Source organism: Cyclospora cayetanensis, unplaced genomic scaffold (genome assembly GCF_002999335.1).
Source record: "Cyclospora cayetanensis isolate NF1_C8 unplaced genomic scaffold, CcayRef3 CcayRef3_contig_67, whole genome shotgun sequence".
In the NCBI taxonomy this organism is placed as follows: domain Eukaryota; phylum Apicomplexa; class Conoidasida; order Eucoccidiorida; family Eimeriidae; genus Cyclospora; species Cyclospora cayetanensis.
In genome coordinates, this window is record NW_020312667.1 from 92607 (window position 1) to 115031 (window position 22425).

Sequence of the window (22425 nt, forward strand, 5' to 3'; positions counted from 1 at the left end):
ACGCATTTATGAATAGCGGTGGTCGGCTGTGCGCTTCGAGTCTGGTCCTGATGGACAGGCACGCTCTACGAGATGCGGTATAAAGTAATCAGATGAAGAAAATTGCTGCCAGCTAGTTACGATCATTTGCAATCCTCTAGCAAATCACAGCTCTTTTTTAGTCCGTCGATTTTTCTTAAAGTTGGGGGTGCGGCAGAACGATCAATGTAGCTTCCTAGAGAAATTTCAAAACTCATTGAATTAGACGCGAACTTCGCCGAACAGGCAACTGACCAGCACGAAGTCAAATGAAAGGGATTCTCGGTAGTCCTGTGTTTTCGGACTATTGAGCGCCGAGAACACACTAGAGGGGGGTTCCTGGTATATTGGGGATGGAAACCTCAACTTGAGTAATTAGTGGAAGAGAAGTTGCAGGTTTTGCTGCTAGCTAGAGAGTTTGGGGCTCTTTTTGATGAAAAACGCTACTCGCCATGGTCAAGACTTCTCTAGTTTCTTGGCAATTTTCTTTTCCCAGTGCACATTTTGCCTGCAATACTACTCAGGTCTATGAATACCGGCGCACATGCACATAACACTGTATCAGCGTATATCGAGATAACGGGACCTCGCAGCAATAAAGAAATACGAACAGGCAAATGAATTAGCGAATTCTCTCCCTAGTATTAGTACTGTACTACGTTTTTACGCGTGAGTCAGCCCGCTACAGCATCCGCAGCCAGTGGACGTGAGTGGGAATTGCTGCGTCGAACCATTCAGTGTTTCAGGTGAATCTTTACATTTAAGGTCTCGTTTAGGGGAGACCTAACTTACGACACAAAAGGCTTGAGAGGAATTTCTTGAGTGTCCTTCAAAAAAAATGTTCTCTACCCTCATTCTCGCGCCTAGAAACTCCAGACACGCGGGATATGGATAGCTAGGGTGCTTGTAGCTTCACACTCTAAGCACTCAAATCACCCAGAGCTGGTTACACATAACATCTAGCGCACACGTATACACGATTACGTCTTTTTGTATCCAGCCTACCTTTTTTGCCAAGCATCCAACAAGCTCATTGTTCAGTTTATCTAATTATCACTTGAAAGAAATTAACGTAGTCGAAAGTGCCGAAGTTAGCAGGCTCGCTCTTTAGGCTGACTGTGTACCATTTTGTGCACGTCAGGCGTGTTGCCTGCAAGAGAGTGGAAACATTGCACGGAAGGGTGCGGCACGAAGTGAGAAAATTTGGCCCTTTTCCTGCTCCAGTGTAAAAGTGAATATTATGGGACAGCTATGCATGAGTATGTGTGTTGGCGGGGATATACACGGGTAGCCGACCGTGTTGACATTGTGACAGATGAGGCTCAAAGGGGCAGCATTTCCAGGAAAAGTACTCAAATTTTACAGTTCATCTCTGGATATTCTGCTTGAATACAGATCTAGTCCAGAAAAAGTGAAGCCATAGTACACACCGCGCAAATAATCCCAGCGCCAAGCCCTCTGCGCGCTGCGTGGCGGGTTCCTGTAGAGAGCCACACAACCTGTACGGAGGCAAGACACGCAATGACTTAGTGCATGCTAATTAATTATTCTGAAACGCTATCCTTCCGTACATTCTGCTATTGATTTTTCCTCCATTGAAAGCGGCCGCACGACGAAGACGCTGCGCTGCGCTCAGATGTGGAGATTTTAGCGGGAAAAGTCGAAATGGTGGCACTTTCCTAAAGATATCAAGGTGCGCCGCGGTTTGTCAGCGGCTGGAGTGATTTGCCATTATTTGGTTCAACTTTTCTATAAGCAGCTTCTTTGGTGGACGTGCCCACGCACAAAATCATCGATAAAAGCCCCCGTCCCGGCTCACTGGATATTCGGTGGGGAAACTGGCGAACATTCTGCTTCCTTATGACCAGAGGTGCTCGGAAGTCTTAGCGGAGATATCTACAGTCCCCCCAGGCCCCCGCTGTTGCACGCTGCTCTCGCATGCAAGGCAGCTAAGTGTAGCACCACAGGATTCAGGCATCCGAATCCTTCGTCGGCAGCCTTCCATATCCAAATGGCTCCGCCCTAGAGCACTGCACAATGGACTTGCTCCGGCGAGCTTCATCTGGGCCTGTTCGTATCAGAGGAACCGTTGTAAGCAGAAGCACCGTTGGCATCGGCAGTAACCGAGGCTGTTTGTCTGCTCATAGGAGGGAACCAGGCCATGAGCTGCATTCCAGCTGTGAACGGCGCACAGATGTTCAGGCAGAAAGCCTCGCACACCACTCCGCGGCTCCCAACGCAGCTAAGTCTCTCTCTTCGCAGGCCCCCAACATTGGATCTTCACCCCTCCTAGTCGGATCACATCCAGTGCCTTGCAAAACGCACTGGGGCAGTCCATATGCATGCAGCGACCTCGGCTTTCGCCAGTTTTACTGCAAGTATTTCAACAGGGGCCCTCGTGGGACGATTCCTCGCGAGGGTGGTCAGAGGTTCAGCCATCTGCTTTCATGGCAGCCTGGCCGTAGTGCCTTGAACTGTGCTTTTCATTCAAACTATGAGTGTGAACGTTCTCCGTCATTCAGTGCGAGCCGCGCAGGCTTCCAAGAACGACACTGTATAGCAACTTTTCCGCCGTCTGCTGGCCTCCGTAGAAGAAAGCAGGGTTCTGCTCAGCTGTATGTGCATCCCAAGCCTGGTGACGGGCAGGAAACCACCACAAGCTTACACGGAAGCTGTTTCCGCAGTAGGCTAGGCCTTTCGAAGTCTTCTAAGTCGCGGCAGCCTTTGCACGACGAACGGCACCCTCTATTTCGAATACGTGCGTTTTCCTTGGCCATTGCCGCTGTGTGCTTTGTTCCCCTGATAATTGACGAGGACACTCCAATTGGTTTTGATGGCGGAGGAGAGCTGCTTTCTTGCAACTCAGAAAGCCTTGTGGGTACCTCTAGCGGTGCTAACAACACTGTTGCCATCAATGACGAGAACGAACCAGGGGAGACGAACAGCTCCAGTGGCAGACTGTTCGAAATCGCCGTTCTGCAACGACGGCTTCGGAGCTTCCAGCAGCGACTGACCCGATACACCAGTCAACTTCTTCTAGTAGGATGCGGGGGGTATTCTGGATCGGAATATACGGATGCGCACTATTTATGGGGGGCCGTTTGGCAACGTTTTCTATTCCTGTGGGCTGCATCTAGAAATGCTTCCGAGGTTGCCAATTTCGCAGTGATGAAGGAATGCAATGCGAATAAGAAAACCATACCGTCAGCAGCTGATGCAGGGTTGTCGCAAAGTGAAGACGCCCTGCAGGAGCAGAACATTGAGAGAGATGCAACCGCGAATGCAGCAGCAAAGGAATCAACGGAGCCGCGAGATATTTCGACCAATCAAGAAATATTTGCTGGCCATGCCTCCAAAACCACGGTGCGCACTTCTTACGCACAGAAAGCGATACATGTAGCAGCAGAGGCTGCGCATTGTGGTGTCGTTCCACCATCGCAGTGGACGAAAGAGCCTGAGCTTTTGGAGAAAAATACAAATTGCAGGCAGGCAGGGGACGAAGCAGGATTTTCTCTCGGTGGGATAGCGTCCTGGTTCCGTCCGCTTGGATTTTTCTTTGGAATGGCAGCGTCCGTCTGTCAGCGACTTCTATATGTTGTACCGCTGGCCTTCTCCGCAGCAGTTGCGGCGTTCTGGCTGCTTTTGCTGCCCATCGTTTCGAGCGCGCTGCACTTTTGTGGCTTGGAAAGCGAGAAGGTCGTACACTGGGAATCTGTTGCTCAGCGCGAACTGGAAGAAGTCATTTTCACGGCTGTGACTGCGGCAGCTTCCGCTGCAGGGCCTACTTATGTCAAGTTTCTGCAGGCGCGTGCTGTACACGTCTCCTGTTGTATAGTCTCGTTTCCTTTGCCCCTGATTTGCCTGTTATTCCTCATAATCGAAAGCCGTACTGGGGTAGTAGGCGTCGAGGGCCTGGGTTGGTGAGTCACCTAAGGTGGTCTTCATTGTTTTGTGTTCCCTTCAGACTAGGCTTGCGTTTTTGTGCTTGAAAGTTTGCTGCAGTGGATTGCTACTCGGCCTGACCTGTTCCATGAGTCTCTCTGTTCACGGTGTGCAAAGTAAGACGGACGTTTTCCCTGTATACATGTAGCCATTGATTTCAAGCTGGCAATTGTATGTTTATACCGTCCTTGCTTAGTCAAAATACCTCTTGCCACGTAGATATTCCATTGTGTCAGAATTCAAATGACGACCCAGCAGCCCCCGTAAAAAGTTGAACAGCTGCGATATCGCTGCCTGCCGTATGGGTGTCTGAAGGCTGCAGACTGCAGTACAGCCCTTTGCCTACCCCCGAGCTGCTCTTCTCCTCCGGGAACAATTTGGTGAAGATGTTGAGGAGCATTTAGTGCTTGATCCAACGTAAGCTAGTGCCTTTCCATTCCTCTTAAGTCCACTGGACTCTGCCGCGGGGGGTAGGAGGGCTGTTCGTGGGTTTCCTCCTGCAAGCAATGAGGCTGATATCCACAGCAAGCCACAACTGTGGTAGAGCTGCACCAGCATCGTATGCCTTGCTCCAACGTTCTAGGATGCATTTCAGGTTGTTTTTCTCTTCTTCAGGCCCATCGGGTGCGGCTGCATCGCACAAGTCTACCGCGCGTATCTCCTTTTATCTGCTGGAGCAAGTGACCAGTCTAAGCGTTTTTTCCTGGACCACGCATTCGTTCTTGGGGGCAGTACTTTGAAATCTGTTGATTCAAAGCCTGAAGAGGGCGGCAAGTTACCCCCAGTCGCTGTTGCAGTGAAAATCATGAGGCCGGGAGTGCGAGAAGCAATGGAATTCGGTGTGCCCCCTACGCATCGCTGATTGCACTTTTGGATGTACTCCAGTATAGAAGGAACTGCTTGAACCAAGCTGCTAGGTATTGTGTAACACCGTTGGTGTTTCCTGGTGTTGGGGTGTAGGGCATATCACTGAAGGGCCAACAGTTGTTTTTCGAAAGAGCGAAATTTTTTTAAGCTTGTGAACGCCTGTACTTTGCATTTGATGATGTATTGTTGTGTCCTTGCTGCAGATCTCTACATTATGCTCATGTTGGCGTCGGCGTTGCAGTGGCTTCCTGCTTTCGATTTTGTTGCCATTAAGAACAGGTGACTGCAGATGGCATGCGGGAAAAATGTCTTTCCAGCGTTTTGTTGGATACTTACACCTGTCAGTGTGCCGAATGAGCTTAGCATGGCCCGTGCTGTTCTTCTGCGCAGTGTTGAGGAGTTCGCAACGGCGATGCGGCGGCAGCTGGATTTCGGTCTGGAGGAGCATCATTTAAAGCGTTTCCGCAACAGCTTTGGCCTCCCTTCCCTCTCTATTCCAGACGATGTAGTACCGATTCGTAACAAATGCAGACGGATGAGAGAGCCCACACACGAAGCTACACCTGCCGTAGATCCTCAGACAAAGGGGCAGCACAACAGTTTTATCGGCTCCCTGTCCCGAAAGATCCTCGGCATGAGGCGTCAAGTCACTTTTCCTTACCCCTTCGAGAGCCTCAGCAGCAGTGAGGTGCTCGTTATGACTCTTGAACCAGGTTTCACCCTGAATGAGCTGCTCAAAACAAGAGTCAAGCTCAAAGGTACCAAGCAAGGGCAGCCTAAAACCAATATGGCAAAGTCTCAGTGGGATGCACTTATATCGAATACCCCCACTGGAGGCGGAACGCAGGACGCAGGGGGGTCTCTGAATTCTGCTGCAAAAAGGATTATTGAGGTGCGCAGGCAAGTGAATAATGTTTTACTCTGCTGCAACGCAAAGTAACTTTATGTGGTGCATTGCAAGCATGTGAAATGAAATAGTACGTGTGCAGAAGCTTTAAGAGGTTCCTAGAAGAATATTGGTCGTAGCAAGGAGCAACATGTAGTGTTATTAGCGGCACTCAACACGGTTCATCTTGTTTTGTAATATCGCTTCATCAAGTTTCGTCTCAAGCTCTGTGCGCCCACTCAAATGTGGCAGTACGGTCAACGCCTTTTCAGGAAATGGACTCAAGTGCCTATGCGGCATGCGCATGCACCGTGTCTCTTTCAGCGTTTTAATAGCGTTGGCATGATCTGCCTGCACTCCTTCCTCCAGATGGTCTTCCTCGATAACTTCTTCCATGGCGACATGCACAGCGGCAACCTCTTATGCCGCTTTGCCCGTAGCAGCAAAGAGGTACAATGTTTTTCGCGAACACAATCTTTCCGATTTCCTTAATTTCGCACATGGTCTGTCGTTATCTATCGAGCTCTGCCCCTGAATCGTGGTGGCCATGTTCCCCTCCCACTTTCAGCCGTGCTCACTCTACCTGTGTGTCTCGTTGCTCTTACCCTGTTTGCTTCGTCACCTTGATCACTGCTCAGGCGCTCCACATTAAGGCAGATTTTTTTTGAACGGGGTGGGGTTGACGTTATGTATGGATTAATCCTTTCTGTGCGCAACAACCCCATCAAACGTGATTTTTTACTTTCAAGATCCGTTCTGCCTCGCAGCTCATATTTCCAGTGCTTCCTGATGCACCCCGCACCCTCGTCTCTCCAGAACCTGTATCTTTGGATGGTTAGTTAGTGTACCCTTCTGTTTCATCAGTCCAGTGCATAATGGCCACGCATTTCTTCGAAGATATGCCAATAGTGACGCTTCCACTGGAGCAACGCCGCGTCACTCAGCAAAAAGGCTCTTGCTTCTTGCCCGTGCTCCATCTGCCTGAGCCCACTACTGCCTAGATTCCACTTTTTGTGGCTGCTTGCAGCGCAGAAGCTCTTATTATCTTATGCCTGTGTCTTTCAAAGGCCCCCTGGAATTGGTTGTGTTGGACTGCGGTTTGGCCGCCTCCTTGAAGCAAGCTGATCGTGTCAATTTTGTTACCCTGCTTGAAGCTGTTCGACGGAAGCACGGCAGAGACGCAGGTGCGCAGCAGTTACTCACGTACTACACCGGACTAGCTATAGTGCATTATAATGTGGGAAGGTAATTTGCTACTATGCGTAACAAACAAAGCCTCAGTTCCCTGATTACCGTAGAGAGCTAGTTGGTTGGCTACGTAACGATCGGTCCGTCTTCACAGATCATGTATGGGAATTGACTGCATGAACGAATTGGGTACTGGTTGGGTCTGATAGTAGATCAGGTGCATGTGAACAATAACGAGATCTACATGACAGCTCTGGTGAACGAGGACAGCCACTTGAGGGTGTTTGTGAAACCGTCAACAGGTGTAGCGATGTTGCAAAGGGCTCGCAAGAACGCCTGCAAGGACAAAGAGGGGTTTTTCTCCGAGGTGGAGGCTCTCATCAACGAATATCACTTTGAGGTTAGCTTTGTAAGACGCCAGGATGCAATTTTCTAGACGTTTAAAGCAATTGAGATAAATTTGCTCAGTTTCCCTATATTGTGGCCCTTGATTGCGCTGTGGAAGTCCAGAATGATCTGCGCTTACTTCGCCCAATATCTTGAAGATGACTGGTTTGCGCTGTTGCTTGTGAAAGGAAGGCAAATCGATGCAGATGAGCCACGTCCGGTTCACTTCTCTGATGAGTCGCATGCTCGCGCTGTCCAAGAAGTACTCTGTCGAGTTGGACCCTTCTTTTGTTTCGGTACATTTCTTATGCGCGATCAGCTGTACACACAGTTGGCGATCTACTGCTATTGGCACCATGATATGCGTCCGGGCTTATTTATTCCACGTATTGCAAATACTTTATGGTGCGTGATGCAGATCGTTGTAGCGATGTCGGTTCTCGAAGGAGTTGGGGCCCAACTTTGCCCTGATGCTGACGTTCTGAGGACAGCTTTGCCGTATAGCTGCATGGCGTCAAAGCTATTAGGTTGCGCCAGTGAAGCCTGAGGTCTACGCTGGAGAATTCAAGTTTGGTTACATGGAATCCAGAAATGACGGAAGGGGGCAGAGCAAGGCGCGTACCACGGTGGACAATGAAGGTATAGCTCATAAGAACTCAGCTGAACTCGAATTAGGCCATTGTGCATGCAAGGCGCCGCTGACTAAATACCATGAATGCCTTCTTGGTTCTGTTTGGAACAGGCGACCGCTGTATCTGTTCAATGTTAAGTGCGCGCATTGCACTGGCGGGATTGTGGCAAACAGTTTTTTCTCCGTCAGCGCCATCTGTGGGAGAGGTACACCTCTGTTGTACATTAAATACTTTCTATAGCATTGCTATTCTCATTTTTTCGGATGTTGCCCGGGAAGCCCAATGTATTGCATATGCCTGGAAAGTTGTTTACAGTCTACTGTGCATCCTAACTTCCTTCATATAGCAGGGAATGGCTTTTCTGCTAAATGAATTGTTACTTATTTTCGCCCCACGGCAAAACTGAAACTAGATTCGTGCTCAATTTCCCAGCAACTCCAGCATCTTATGACGTTCGATAGGACCGCACAGTATCGACTAGAGTCCGGCAACATTCAAGCGTGGCGAAGAGCCTTCTAGAATGCAATAAACAGATACCCAGCTGGAACTCGAATTTCCGAGTCATAATAATACTTGTACTGGGCTACGCAAATGTGCCGTCGGGAAGAGAAGAAAGACGATCTGTAGTGGGCTAAGCTACATGTAAAAGTTTTATACTGCAGTAGCTGTATCAAACCTGGAAAATCGCCTTTCCTTTTAGTGTATTTTCTCTATTGCAGAGTGCTGTTAGCTCGATACAGAAGACGAATCGGTGGATGCGCGTGCGCTAGAGGGTGTCTGCAGTTAGTAGCAAATAGTGCTCAAGGCAGCAGCGCGTACTGTAGCTGTACCTCTGCCATTATGCTGAAGGCAATAAAGGGCGGGGTAGGGATAAGGCGGGAGTTCTTTTGAGGGCACTCAATAGTTTTCTGCTAAGTGTGCGTTCAGTTTGACGTCAAGTTCCTAAGGAGGCAATAAATGTATCGTTCCACCATGAAGGAGCGAAGCAGGGCACTGACCTCGCCGGGTTTTATCGCAATTAGGTTTTACTCTCGATACTTGACCAAAAAGGTTTTCTTTTCTTTCTGTGTGCAGTAGAGCGGATTCACTGCTGTGGAGCTGGCCTTAAGTTCTTGAAAGAAGCAGGTGGGTTTGCCGTCATTGAACAGATTGGATAGCCCACTTCTCAATGAAAACAGAATCTATAAAGGCTTACCGCTGGCCATGGTTTATCATCAGAGCACACATAACAACCCAATTCAGCCTTTGGAGGCCGTTGAACTTCGGGGTTGAAACCCTTCAGTATTACGACAAGCAGTCATATTCAGTTTCGCGTAGGCGCATGCAATACAGGATATAAATTTCGCGATGCATACAAATTTTGGGGGGGCCAAAGCTCAAATTATAAAATCCCCTGCACATGTTTCCTAAAAGGCCATACTCCCATAAGCCAGGTTCAAATATGCAGCAAATTTGCATCCCAAATGATAGAAATATCTGAGCAGTAGACACAGAACGTGTTCATAGGTCAATCATTGGCTTGTACTTTGTTGTTTTGCAAAAGTGGAGAGAAGACATTCAACAGAAGCATCCTCGGGTGTGCAGCCATGAACTGCCTTGGCTCCCGACAGCCAATGGTTCTGGTGTATTTGCTGATGTAGACAAGGGCTTATCCCCCTCCTAAGTCATCTATAAAGAAGGACAGTGATAGAAAACCACATAAAATGGTAGAAGACTTCCATGATACGTTTTTTCCAGTTGCGTCTCACGTGGGCATGCATGCTCGTGGACCCGTGTGCGGCTGGCGAACAGCTCTCGTGAAAAAGCAAAAAAAGATCGATGTGGGGGGTCTCAAGAGGAACTACAGACTAAATTGCTTACAGGAAACATTGGTATGCGAGGTCGTGACTCCCTCACATTTTTTGTGTGATTGGAGCCGAATAACCAGGATTCCCTCCTGAACATCTCTCGGCTTGCCCTTGCACCATGCCTCTCTACAGCAAAGACAGGCCCGGGTAGCCTTTGGCCAAAGAAGTCAGTGTCGCTGCAGATAATGCTAGGCACAAAGTGCTTAGACACCTCGGAAGAGGGAACGCTCCCGAGGGGGGGGTCACCTAGGGCAAGTGCGGAAGAGGACGACCAGCACATAGAGAGGAAAGAGCAACAGGATGGGCCTGGCGATTTGCCACGAGAGGCGGCAAATTTTTTTCCTGCTAAACATCCCCAGCCAAATGTCGTGTGTTCCACTGGTCCCTTTCCATGGGTGCCCGACTGGCGGAGGGAGCGCGAGGCCCCTCCTGAACGGATTCAAGTGCCTTACCACACAAAAATTGACTTTAGGCGTCTGTTTGGAATGCAGGTGTGCTACACCCATCATTTCCACCCAAATCTGCCCTGAATGTGGCCGTGCATGCTTTAAGGTATTTTTATATGAAAGGTACCGCAATGATCATTCATATCTGTGTTTTGAATGTGGTGTTTTGAGGATCAGCTTCCTCCGCTACGCCTTAGTGAATCCGTGAAAACAGCCATCACGTCCAGCCTAGGGCTTCCAACTCTGAGAATCGGCGCTGAGTTACTAGATGTTATCCGCTCAAATCTGGTCACAGTTGTCACAGGTAAGCTCACTGAACTCCTCATCCTGTTTTTATCTTATGGCTCCTTTTGCTGCCACTGAGCTGGTAAAACCGATTTTCAAACGCTGCGGGTGTGAAAATATTTGGATCTGTTTATTTGCCACGCTGTCAGGAGCCAATTGCATGATATAACTCTGAGGACCACTGCTATGTTGTTTACGTATTTTTGTACATGAAGATCAGTATGCCTAGCTATTAATCGATCGATTTGGTTGTGACGTTGTGATGTTTCGTAGGCTCTACGGGGTGCGGGAAGACCACCATTGTGCCGCTGCTTCTGCTGCTGCAGCACACTAATGCCAGGCTTCTCATTGCGTTGCCTCGGCGTATTGCTGCACAGATGGCTGCAGAGCGTCTCAGGCAACTTCTGGGCGAGGAACGACTTGGTAGGCGTAGAGAAACAATGTAGCGGCAGAAAGAAAGCAAAGTAATTACTAAGATTCGGGCTTTGGTATCGCGTGGCTGCTTCGCCTTTGGGCAGTAGCACAGATCATGGCTCCACCTGGTGCAGGCCGTAGGGGAGAACATGGGACAAGAATAAGATATATATATGTATACTCTAGTCTACGATTGGTTTTGAATTTTTCACCGACTTTCATTCATTAGGACACATTCGCGCTGTTGTATTCTCTCAGGGCAAACGGTTGGCTACCACGTTGGTCATGAAGAACCGTGCAAGTCAGAAGCGACCCGTTTGATGTTTGTGACTGCGGGGATGCTGCGGAAGTACGTCACTAGGGCCTTACGACATTTGCACATCATTGGGAAGAAGCCGCAGTGTCGGTTGGAGTGCTCTTCTGACGGAGTGTCATCGATGATGCACACCAGTTTTCGTTCATCCTTTCCGTATGATTTCGTCCTGGTGGACGAAGTTCACGAGCGTACTGTCGACTGTGATATGTCTTTGTTGCTGCTTAAGTGTCTTGCTGTGAAGGTAACAGCGGCTGCCTCCGTCGCTAGAGCGCCGCTACCTGTCTTCCGAATAGTTGTCATGTCTGCCACCATAAGCGCCCACGACTTCGCCACATTCCTTGCGGGGGAGAGTTTGAACATGTTCGAGGCAGAACACGCAGCATGGACCGACCAGACCCTTTTGCTGCGTATCAGAGGAACCTTAATGAAAAGCCAGCTTCCCCATCTCCCAAATAAAGGCCTCAATGATCAGCGCTGTGAATTAGGGAGGCGCGAGCGTCTGATTGGTTTAGCGAGGAATCTGTCATCACCCCTTAACGAGCTTGTGCACCTTTGGAAGAACCGTCGCTCTAGGGAGTTGGTGAACGTTTTTAAAGATCAGCAGCGTTCAATGAAGCTGCGTGGCGCTTGCGGCATGCTGCAGTGGAGGCACGTATCCGGCAGCGCACGCGTGAACGCCAACTGTGTAGAAGTGGCTAGGCGCACGAATTTCCCCGTCGAGGAGCTCTTCTGGGAGGACCTGTGTGATCTGGCAAGTGCGTCTTTGGCCTCTGCAGCCGCGGATCTTTTGAGTCTTGCTGCCAGTCCTACTCTCTTGCGCTGCTTGGGAATAGATCCTGACACTGGCTGCCCGTTTACGCCGGCGGGAGACGTGCCCCGGAGTTTCTTGCACGCATGCAAACCGCAGATCTACCCACAAACTGGCAGTGCAGAAGATCCAGCGGAGCCTTACCAGGGAGAAGGTGCCAGTTGGTTGGAGAGCGAATACGACACTATGCCTAGCAGGAATGACTACTGCTTTGAAAAGCCCAGGCTTAACTTCTCGTGTCTCGAGAAAGCGTCACGGCTTTTGATGTTGATCCATGTTCAGTGCTTGCTTCGAAATGCGCCCCAGCTCGGAGTCCTCGTCTTCCTTCCTGGTAGGCTTCACTGCCTCAGCCGTTCTTGTAACGCTCCCTCGGATTATACGCTACACTTGGTTTGTGATTCTTCTCTAATTACTTACGAAGCGCGGACGGCTGCGCTCGAACTTCAAAACTTTTGGCGCAAGTGGGCTTTGCGGCGTTTGAGGGCAAGTGTTGGAGTGTTCTCTCGTGTGCCTGGTGCAGGAAAGACTGAGATATTCCGCATGATGAGTGCACTGGATCATGCGAAAAATGAGGCAGCTGCAGCCTTGGAAGCCATGGAGAATGCTCGAAGAAGCGGCACAAGGCCTGACTCCCGGGGAGAGACGGAAGACTCCGTAATACGGCTGCGAGTTGATGTGCAGGTGCTCCGTATTCATAGAGACGCAGAAACAGATGATTTGAAGCATGCAAAACAGCATGCTCCAAGGTCTACGTGCATGAAGATCATCCTCGCAACAAATATCGCGGAAAGCAGCATCACCTTTGTCGACGTCTGCATTGTTATGGACTTCGCTCTCGTCAAGGCAAGCCAGCTTTTCCTCTTTGGATCGCCGTCCTAGTTGTCTTGCGAAGCATAGGCTCCATGCGCAACGAGGCGTAGTCTCCAGTACAAAATGACGGCACGGCAACACGCTGTCTAGCGCATGGAGCTTGAAACAAGTTCGGAGGACGTAGGGGGGTGTGCGTAGGTAGTAGGGTGCATGGAGCTTGGTGAAACGGTGGAGGATCGAGTAGCATCCAATAAGGCAGCGCCGCAAAACTAAGATATTAGACGACAAACAGTCTTACAAGGGCCTGTATGACTTTCCCGCAGGAAAAACACGTGCACTCTGTAACAAAGGCTCATCGCCTGCAGCTGCGATGGGCAAGCCGCGCGGCTTTGGATCAACGCAAAGGGCGAACAGGCACGTGGCCTATTTAGACACACCCCAAAGTGTATGGTGTGCATTGTCGTCTGTGTATCGAGTCGAGGGACGAATTTTGGCGCGAAGCGTTTCGCATGCATGAACAAACGCCAGTCAGCACAGTACCGCATGCACATCTCCTACTGCGCGCCTTCTTCCGGCTTCTTTTGGCGTAGATGTATCTTCTCTTAGCTTTGTAGAGTGCACTTGAGGGCATATAGGAAGCGGCAAGTGAAGGGCATGCATGCAAACGGATGGCTCCTGAGTGTAGACATCTGGGATGCTAGGTAGCGTTTTGTTTCCCTGCTGCCTCGGAACACACACGGGAGCGAGCTTCAGAGCTGCCTGACAAGTTGCCTCACGGGCTGCAGTGCCCAATGCAATGGCACGTGGCTTAGATTCCAAAGAACTGTGTGTCTTGTTTTTTGGTAAAAGATAGTGTCTCTCCTGCTAACAGCGAGGTCTTCTTTTCTGCGGGTTTGCAGGACGCGTCAGAGAGGGTGTTTATATGTGCCTTATTCCGCGCATGCTTTACGAGGTGCTTGAGCCATTTCCTCTGCCAGAGCTGCAGCGTCTCCCTCTGGAGGACGTGAGGCACAGCTTTGAGAAGAAGCGGCTGCTGAAAGCGGTGTAGGCGTTCTTCAGTGGAACGCGTGCATGGCGCGTTGTGCATCCCAGAGCAGAAAACGATCCAGACCGCGTGAACATATGCCCCCTAATCACGAGCTGGCTAGATTGGCTACTTTTTGTGCTCTGCTTCAGGTGCTCATAGACACCATGGCTGCGCTGCCTGCAGAGAGCAGTGACGCGTCTTTGTTTTTCCTTTCCCAAGCTCAGGATCCTCCAGATGTGGGCAAGGCACACGAGGCCCTTTGTAGCATGGAAGCATCAGGCAAGCATCGCTTTTTCTGCGAGAGCGGCACAGTCGCAGTCTGCCTCAGCTGCTCCGCCATGCCGCTGCTTTTTTAGTGCAACTGTTTGCTTTTCGCGCCGTCTCTGTACGCAGAAAGCGCAGCCGCAGAAATCGTTGCTCCTGCAGCAAATGCATGCACGGCAGAAATCGTTGCTCCCGCAGCAAATGCATGCACGGCAGAAATCGTTGCTCCTGCAACGAATGCATGCACGGCTGCCCTTGAAGGGACGCTGCGTTTCAGTTCGCTTAGAAGTGCGTTGCTGCTCTGCATTTTTAGGGGCTTTAGAGCTGCGATCGCCGTACTTCCCCTTCACGCAAGTGACGCCTTTAGGGCATCTCGCGTGCTGCCTTGCGCTTCCTGTACGAGTAGCGAGAGTACTTCTTCTCTCTAAGGCCTACGGAATTCTGCCTGCCGGCATGTGGGCTGCCTCTCTGCTCGTCAGTGACAGACAGAGCGTCTTTGAATGCCAGCGTGAGTCTCCTGCAGCGTCTCAAAGGGCAGGAGGGGAAGGAAGAGGAGGAAGGGGGGAAGGAAGAGGAGGAAGGGGGAAGGAAGAGGAGGAAGGGAAGAAGGAAGAGGAGGAAGGGGGGAAGGAAGAGGAGGAAGGGGGGAAGGAAGAGGAGGAAGGGAAGAAGGAAGAGGAGGAAGGGGGGAGGAAGAGGAGGAAGGGAAGAAGGAAGAGGAGGAAGGGGGGAAGGAAGAGGAGGAAGGGGGGAGGAAGAGGAAGGGAGGAAAGGGAAGGCTTTTTGAATGAGGTTTCTTAGAGGTCGCCTTTCAACGGGGCTGCTCCTTTTCCGCGTGTTACTGCTCTGCAGTCCTTTTGAACGATAGACTCTGCTATGCATTGCACGCTGATTGGGAAAAGGCGCCTTTTACTGTACCTCGTTTGCTTCGTGTAGCGCATGCGTTTGTGCAGCACGAGGGCCTAAGCTGCAGACGTCCTCCTCCCCCCCCGACGCAGTGGTGCTGCGTTGGCTGGTGTCTCGTTCAGCCCGTCTAGCTGCTGCAGGGTGTTGCACGGCTCCCCTGTTTCCGGAGGCTGCAGAGGCGCTGCAGCGCATGCGGCCTTATCGGCAGTTCAAGCGGGAGCCTGTGCGACGGCGGAACGTGAAGAGAGAGGAGGGGATGCCGTGGCAACAAGCTGCAACAAACCCCCGTACGCCTGGCGGGAAGCCAAGTACCAGCGACACCAGCCGTTTCATGTGGGGGGAGTTCATTCCCTGCGACATATGCGTGGACGTGATGGCGATGCTGCATCTCCACCGTCGATTCGGCGACTGCCTAAAGCACCTGCAAAGTCACTTAATGGCGAGGGGGACGCAGCTGCTGCCAGACAAGCCTGCGCAACGAGACGGCAGGCAAAGAAAGTATACTGCAGCCGAGATGGGGGAGTTGAAGCGCTGTCTCGCGGCAAGCGGAGTGTCCATACAAGGCGTTGCCGACGTGGCGTCTCAGTATTTTTCGATAGATCGCAAGCTGGCATCTCTCGAATTCGCAAACGGCCTCAGCGGCGCTTCCAGAGCAATGCCAGCCTCTGTAGGAGCAGCAGGGGGGGATCTTCAGGGTGAAGCCTGCATGTGGACGTCGAACGCGCAGCTGGCTGGAGGCGTCGAGAGCCTCGTCTGGCGTCTGCAGCTCGTCCTTGCCGCTGCCTACATGCCTTTCGGATTCAGCCACATCCGCGACAGCTCCATGCAGGCACCCTTCAACATGAGTCAGGAGCGCAGATCGCATTTCGCCTACAACGTCTTGTGCTACGAGGCCTTTCGAGAACGTCCAGATCTGCTGCCCAGCAGCGGCGCACTCCAAGAAGACTCCGCGGCAGCTTCTCGCGCTGCTTTGTCTTCGTCCCCCTCCCCGGCTCGTGGAATGCAGAATGACTGCGTCTCGCCAGCGGCAGAGCGGCAAAGCAGTGCCTCTTCCTCCTCCTTCTCCAGGACGAGGCGCGCTGCGCGTGTCTCCTCCGGAGAGTCTGCGACTGGGGAACAGGATGCGAAACAGCACACGCCTGCCTGCCGCTGCGCAGCGGTGCTTTGTGAAGGCGGCACTGACATTCCCTCCCTTCGTCGGGGTGACTTGGAGGCAGAAGTCGATGTCAGTCTCGCCACGAACGCGGAGCTGAATCGGGAGCGCTGGTCGCAGCTGCACTTTGTCCACAAGGCGCAGCAGCTGCTGCGCTGCAGCTGCAGCGTAGCCTTCCGCGTAAACCTGGCTGCGGCGTTGCTCCAGGAAACAGATCCGCAGACTCTCTTTGGAATGCCTCCGCACGGCTGGGAGGGCTCACGCTTCGTCCTGCAGAACGCGAAACTTCTGCTGTGCAACGCCTTCAAAACGTGGATGCAGCGCCAGCAGCAAGCGCACGCAGCTCTTGGCGCGGCGTTCGACGCGCTGTGTGTCGAATTGAGTGCAGGGGGCATGTTGGAAGCCTCTCAAGGAGGAGCCTGGCGGAAGGGCCTGAGCCTCCCTGCGGCGCAGATCCCCCGTTTCTTCGACGGCTGCGCAGAGGCTGCGGATGCGCTCGCTGGAGAGTCGGCTTCTTCCCACGACGAAGAGGGCAGCAGCAGCAGCGAAGCCACTGCATGTGTCAGCAAGTGGCTAGAGGTCGTGCGGGAGCTCGACGCGCTCGTCGCGCGGAGTCTCCACAACGCTGCAGCTACCAGCAAGACGCGCCAGGTGATGAAGTCGCTGTTCGCGCTGCTGCTTCGAAGGCCAAACGAAGTGCAGCAGCTGCTGCTTCAGCAGCGAGGCGTTTGGTCGGCTGCCCGTTCGCAAACTGATGTGATGGATAGGGTGCGCGCGGAGCTCGCTGCAGTCCTCACGCATCCGTCGACTGCGCAGCAGCTGGCAAGCGCGCTAGGACCCCTGCACTTTTTTTCTCTGCGTGTCGACTTCGGCGTTCCCCTCGCGGATGTGCTGCTCTGCGAGGGGTGGATTTTCGATTTTTCCCGCGGCAGGCACTCTGGAGAGCAGACAGGCCCCTTGCAGAGAGTGCAGGAGCTGCTGCTGCCGCTGTTGAGCGCTGGCTGCCGCGCGCTTCTTCCCCTGGATATTCGAGGCGCTGCGGAAGCGGTGAAGGAGTTCTACAGCAGCAAGCAAGTGCGTGCGTGTCGGCAGCAGGCGCGCGGCACCAACACCAAGAGGGCGAAGGGAGAGGGGCGACTGCGCTTCCTCGCGCAGCAGCGCGAGCTGCAGGTTCCGACTTTCTCCGTCTGGAGGTCGCTCGTGGAAGAATGCATAGACGCTCTGGCAGCCTCAGCGGAGACTGCGCAGCAGCTGGCAAGCGCGCCTGCGAAGGCTGATGTTGCCTCTGCCGCTGCGCCCAGCGGAGAGCTGAGACGCTTGCTGGAAGAAGCGGCGAAAACCACGCAGGTTGTGAGCGCGTATTGGAGACACTGCACACTTGACCATGCGCAGCTGAACGCGAGGAAATCGCAGATCCTCGTTTTCGGAGACAGCCACCGCAGAGCGCTTCTGCAGTGGCTGCACAGAGCAGCGAATGCCGTCACTTTGGCGACTTCGAGGAAGAGGCAAGGCGAGATGAGAGGACCTGAACTCGAATGCATCAGTCAGCCGCTGTGGGCTTCTACGCTGCCTTTCGCCGACAAGCGCAGCAGCACTGCAGAACCGCTCGCAGGCTCCCACTCGTCTGCTCTCCTTCAGGGAGAAGCGGCTGCCTCGCAGAAGCCACCTGCACCAGCAGATAGACTCCTCGAGGAGCTCCTGCTGGAAGCGGCTCAAAGCACCCAGGCCGCTGCTGGAGGCGCAGACATGCAGGAAGCTTGTCTCGGAACGTTTGCGTCTTTGGCTCTCTCCGCGTCGGGCAGGCTTCTGGAGATGCAGCACGCGGATTTCGAGAGAGCCGAACGACTTCTTGAGGAGAGAGACGCAGCGGAAGAGGCCCCACAAAGAGGGAGGCTGCTGGATCCTACTGCCGATGCGAGCGACACGGGGGTGTTCGACAGAGCGTCTCGCCATCCGCTTGCAGAGCCGTCCTCAACACTCCTGTCGAGTCGAAACGCGGCTTCTTCAAATCGGCGCAGACAGATCTCGAGGGGGAAGGGATCTTCCCTAGATCCCCACTCGCAAACGCAGAGCGTTAAGGACGAAAATCGCACCCAGCGTCCCCTCGCCCACTGCTCCAGACTCCCAGAACAAACGCATGCCCCTGCTGGCAGAGAGCTTCCCCCCAAGAAAGAGGTTTCCGCTTCAACGCTCTCGGGTGCCTCCAAGGAAGTTGTGCAGGATAGGCAAGGGGGGGGAGACCACTGGATTAGAGAAGAGCGCCGCTACGCCTTACACGAGGGCCCCTTCTTCAGTGTTTCCCATCGCTTCCTGAAGGCTTTTCTCGCGCTCGATGCGGAGGGAAGGAGCAAGCGGAGACTCACGGGGAGGCCAAGTACCGCCCGTGTGTGCCGCATTGCGGAGCAGTCGATCCTCCACAGCAATGGGCCCTTCTATCCGGAGAGTATGTTTTTTTCCTCGATGAACTTGCCTGCCTGCCGCTGCTGCTGCTTTTTGCTTCCTCGATTCGAAGAAACCTACATGTCGGCTTAAGTCGCGCCTGCACTTGCCTCTCCTTGTTCCTCCTCCTCCCCTTTGCTGCACCTTCATAGCTGCTCTCGATCTTCGCATACACAGGTGCTCCAGGTCTGCATGCCTCCCGTTTCGTGGGAAGAGGCAGCCCTCCAGCGTCGTCTGGTGCGCTCCCCCTCCGCGAAACTCGCGTCTGCGACTGCCAAGGAGGCGCAGAGCCGGCGCAAAGCGCGCGTGTGTCTTGCATTCTGCTGCCTTCTTGCGCTCCACAGGTCAGTCTCGAGAGTTTTTGCTGCTGAGTCTCAGCGAGTGGGATACGTCTGCAGGCCTTGGCAGCGGGGGGTCCGACGTGGTGGCTGCATCTTTGCTGCCTCCTCTTCCCCATCTGGAGGAGCTGCTGCTGTTTTTGTTGGCTTCGGCAGTCTCGCTTTTCGTCTCCGAAAGCTGCCTCTGCTACTGCTGCAAAGTCTGCCCCTGCAACCCCCAGGGAAGGCACGGGGCCCTTAGCGGAGCCTCCGAAGCAGAGACTGGAGGGAAAGCGCGCTGTGCGGCTGGCTTTGGCAAGAAGGCAGCCAGGAAACGCTGCTGCGCCTTCTGCATGCAGCGTGCTGTGTGCTACGCGACGGTGTCTTTTGGAGGCTTCAGGGAGTTCGCCTTCGTGCCGCAGTTCCTGTGGAAAGAGCCGGATATAGCCTTGCTGAACGAGGCGCGAGCTGCCCTTGACAGCGTCTTAAGACCCGTCGCAGACATTCGCGTGGATTGGGGGGGGGAGAGGTGCGATTTCGATGACGGCGCAGCCGCCAGAACGCTCGCGACAAAGGCTCAGGGGTCCGGCAACTCGGATAAGTTCGCAGGCACATGGATCGAGGACGAAGAAGAGGAAGACGAAGCCACGCGCCACGTGGCTTGCATGCACACTCTTGAAGAACCTCAACGGGGGCACTGCGGCTCTCAAGAGCAAGCGGCAGCTGCGGCGGGGGCCTCCCTCGACAGCCTTTTGGAGCAGCTCGTGAGGCCAAAGACGCGACTGCAGTACACCCAAAGGCTTGGAGCCACCACAGCGACTGCGCATCTGCGCTCCAGAGTGGGAGCAGAACACGAAGCAGGAGCAGCAGAGTTGCCGAAGGCTGAAAACCGCATCCCTGCATCGGCTGCAGACACGCGTGGCTTCGCAGCCCCCTGCTGGGAGAAGCTGGACAGAGCTAAGCAGCAACGCGAGGAACGCGAGGGGGAGTCACAGCTTTCTGCGTCTTCTATAGCTGTTTGGAGTACACAGGGGGCGGCTGTGAGTATTTCGCCGAGCCTTAAGGCCTCTACTGCAGCTGTTTCTGCAGCTGTTTCTGCAGCAGCCTCGCAGCTTTCTGCGCCCCCGCTGTCGGAGCGCACTGCTGAAGCTGCGTGTCAGACCTCGCCGGATTCCACAGTCGGCTGCTCGCTCGAGGCACCTGGAAGGCTCTGGGGATGGGATCCTCTGGCGAAAGCCTTGGCAGAATCGCTGGAATTCGCAAAGGGTCCGCATGCGTCGAAGACTATTCTGCTCCCTGAGAGTGCAAAGCCCTCCATGTGGGGCCTCCCAGTGTCGCTGTTGATGTTGCAGCATTCCGAGCAAAAGCTGCCTCCCCTGGCGGGCGGGAAGGCAGCAACTCCTCCCCCGTGGCATGCGCTTTCGCCGACAGATCGGACTGCGTGCGTAGAACGGCTGCTGCTGCAGTGCGCCAACAGCTGCTGCAGGGTTCCCCTGGGTGTAGTTGCAGAGCTGCAGCGGGTTTCGATCGAGCAGCTGCCAAGCGCAGTCCCCTCATGGGCAATCCTAGCGCTGAAGTATCTGCTGGAAGAGCTTAGTCCTTCCGCGGAGAGGCAGCCAGACGCAGACGGCGACGGCCCCTTTTCTGGCGAGACACCACATGGAGGGAGGGGCACTGCGCGCGAGCTTCTCTTGCCGCTATCCAGGAGAACTCACCTCAAAGGGGTGAGCGTTCAGGAGACTCTGCTTCAGTGGCTGCAGGAGACTCGCTTGCTCACACCTACGCTGGTGGAAGAACTGCGCAGTACTCCCAAAACGGCTGAACAGCCCGAGTTGTGGGTGCTCGATACGGAGAGGGCAGAGCGCAGACGGAGGAGTAGCTGCTCCAGGTGCTACTGCGAGGGACTGCTTGTTCGGGATGACGCAGAACGTTGCGCCTGCAAGAACTGGAGCTGTGTGATAGGCTGCCGCTTTCCGCATCGCCTGGTCCCCTTGCTAGACGATGAGAAGGCCTCTCTGGCGAAACTGAAGCTGGAGAGTCGCTTGCTCTTGACGCCTCCGAGTTTGGCCTTCGTTTGCACTTACTTGCAGCCTCTGCTGCGCACTCGCCGTCGTCTGCAAGTACTCCTGAGGGCAAAGCAGGAAGAAACCTTCAAGCCAGGAGACGATCCAGCAGTCGTTGCTCAACAGAACCGCATGAAGCAACAACAGAGCCACGCAGTAGATCAACTTGTCGGCTGGGTATTGTGCGGCGGCCCTGTCAGTCATGTCGTAGGCTTTCGAATATTTCAGTATCATGTGTTTCCTTCGGACTCCCTCGTGGATGTCGGGGGGCATACGGATGCACAGCGAGTTTTCTTCTGGAGACGCGTGGCCTCTGCCCTTGTGCCGCAGAGGATCCCTCTTGAAAGGTTGCAGCAGGAGCAGCAGCAGCAGCAGCAGCAGCTTGCAGAGCCTCTTCTCCCCTTCGGTGCCGCTCTGGCTCTGGGTAGACGACTGAGGCATCAGGGAGGCAGTCGCCAGGCTGCGGCTACCACGCCTCCGACTGACAGTGTCGCGCCGTTCGCTGCAGCTGCTGAAATCATCTACAAGTTCGAGCAGAGCGTCGCCTTATCCTCACACCTCGACATGCAAAAGTCGGCCGATTTCGTTGCATACTTAACAACAATGATCGCGCGGCGCTGTTCCTGGAGAGCCGAAAAGGCACACCTCCACGATTCTGAAATGTACCAGAAGTTTATGTACGAATTCTGGGATGCCGACAAGCCCCTCACCGTTCCAGGGGGGGAGGTCGGTGCAGAGTGGGGGGAGCCGCTACATGATGAAAACGAACATCTGAGACGCTTTGCAGAGTGCCAACGGGGGAGGCCACAAGGACCCCCAGTCCGTGTGTCACAGCAGCACCAGCAAGGACCCCTAAGCAGCGCCATACGCACCATGCTTGCACAGACTTCGTCACACCTGCAAGAGAGCATTATGCCTTCTGATCTTTTTGACTGGCAGCAGCGTTTGCTAGAGAAGCAGAGGCGTGGAGTCTTGAGGCATCTCGACTCGGCACTCGCAGCGCTGCCTGAAGACTGGGTGCAAGGGAAATGGACTACGGAGAGAGTGATGCAGGAGCAGTGCGCTCTGTGGCGTTGGGCAGCAGACGAAGAGGACATTCAGCAGCAACGGGAGGCGGCAAGAGCGGCACAGCAGCAACGGGAAGCCGAAGAAGAAAATAAGAAGATGAGCAAAATCAGAAAGAGGAGGAGAGAACTAGAAGAAGCTGCCCTGCAGTCCCTCACAGACGACGTCTTTCAATTGTTTTAAAGGTGCATAGCCTGCACAACGCGAGAAGTCCACTTTTATTTCTCTCGGTTGTTTTCGTGCCCCAGAGTACGTAGTAGCAAAAGCACTATAATGGATCATTTGATGAGGAATTTCTGCGTTGCTGCCCCTGGGACCACACATATAATTTGTTTCACATGGAAC

The 22425-nt window shown here is 53.5% G+C and overlaps 2 protein-coding genes across 2 annotated transcripts; both read left to right on the forward strand.

The window, feature by feature from the left end:
- The first annotated feature begins 2055 nt into the window (after positions 1-2055).
- Positions 2056-7835, forward strand: LOC34622860. Its single transcript, XM_026335370.1, has 10 exons — positions 2056-3822; positions 4021-4076; positions 4276-4377; positions 4576-4799; positions 5031-5106; positions 5218-5719; positions 6481-6547; positions 6781-6897; positions 7204-7301; positions 7707-7835. The coding sequence occupies exons 1-10, from the start codon at positions 2056-2058 to the stop codon at positions 7833-7835; spliced, it is 3138 nt and encodes a 1045-aa protein (XP_026191155.1).
- Positions 7836-9952: 2117 nt separating this feature from the next.
- LOC34622861 lies at positions 9953-22263 on the forward strand. Its single transcript, XM_026335371.1, has 13 exons — positions 9953-10162; positions 10391-10517; positions 10772-10921; positions 11171-12367; positions 12557-12879; positions 13170-13260; positions 13746-13849; positions 14023-14152; positions 15091-16086; positions 16144-16656; positions 16702-18639; positions 18980-21362; positions 21444-22263. The coding sequence occupies exons 1-13, from the start codon at positions 9953-9955 to the stop codon at positions 22261-22263; spliced, it is 8982 nt and encodes a 2993-aa protein (XP_026191156.1).
- The last annotated feature ends 162 nt before the right edge of the window (positions 22264-22425 follow it).

What these genes read in the sequence shown, in the direction of transcription:
- LOC34622860 (XM_026335370.1), top strand. Translation starts at nt 2,056, where the DNA reads ATGGACTTGCTCCGGCGAGCTTCATCTGGGCCTGTTCGTATCAGAGGA. An exon ending in CTTATGTCAAGTTTCTGCAG is followed by an intron (nt 3,823 to 4,020) that starts GCGCGTGCTGTA and finishes AGTTTGCTGCAG; the next exon opens with TGGATTGCTACTCGGCCTGA. An exon ending in AGAACCTGTATCTTTGGATG is followed by an intron (nt 6,548 to 6,780) that starts GTTAGTTAGTGT and finishes TGTCTTTCAAAG; the next exon opens with GCCCCCTGGAATTGGTTGTG.
- LOC34622861 (XM_026335371.1), top strand. Translation starts at nt 9,953, where the DNA reads ATGCTAGGCACAAAGTGCTTAGACACCTCGGAAGAGGGAACGCTCCCG. An exon ending in AGTCCTCGTCTTCCTTCCTG is followed by an intron (nt 12,368 to 12,556) that starts GTAGGCTTCACT and finishes TGCCTGGTGCAG; the next exon opens with GAAAGACTGAGATATTCCGC. An exon ending in CCCTGCGGCGCAGATCCCCC is followed by an intron (nt 16,657 to 16,701) that starts GTTTCTTCGACG and finishes CGCTCGCTGGAG; the next exon opens with AGTCGGCTTCTTCCCACGAC.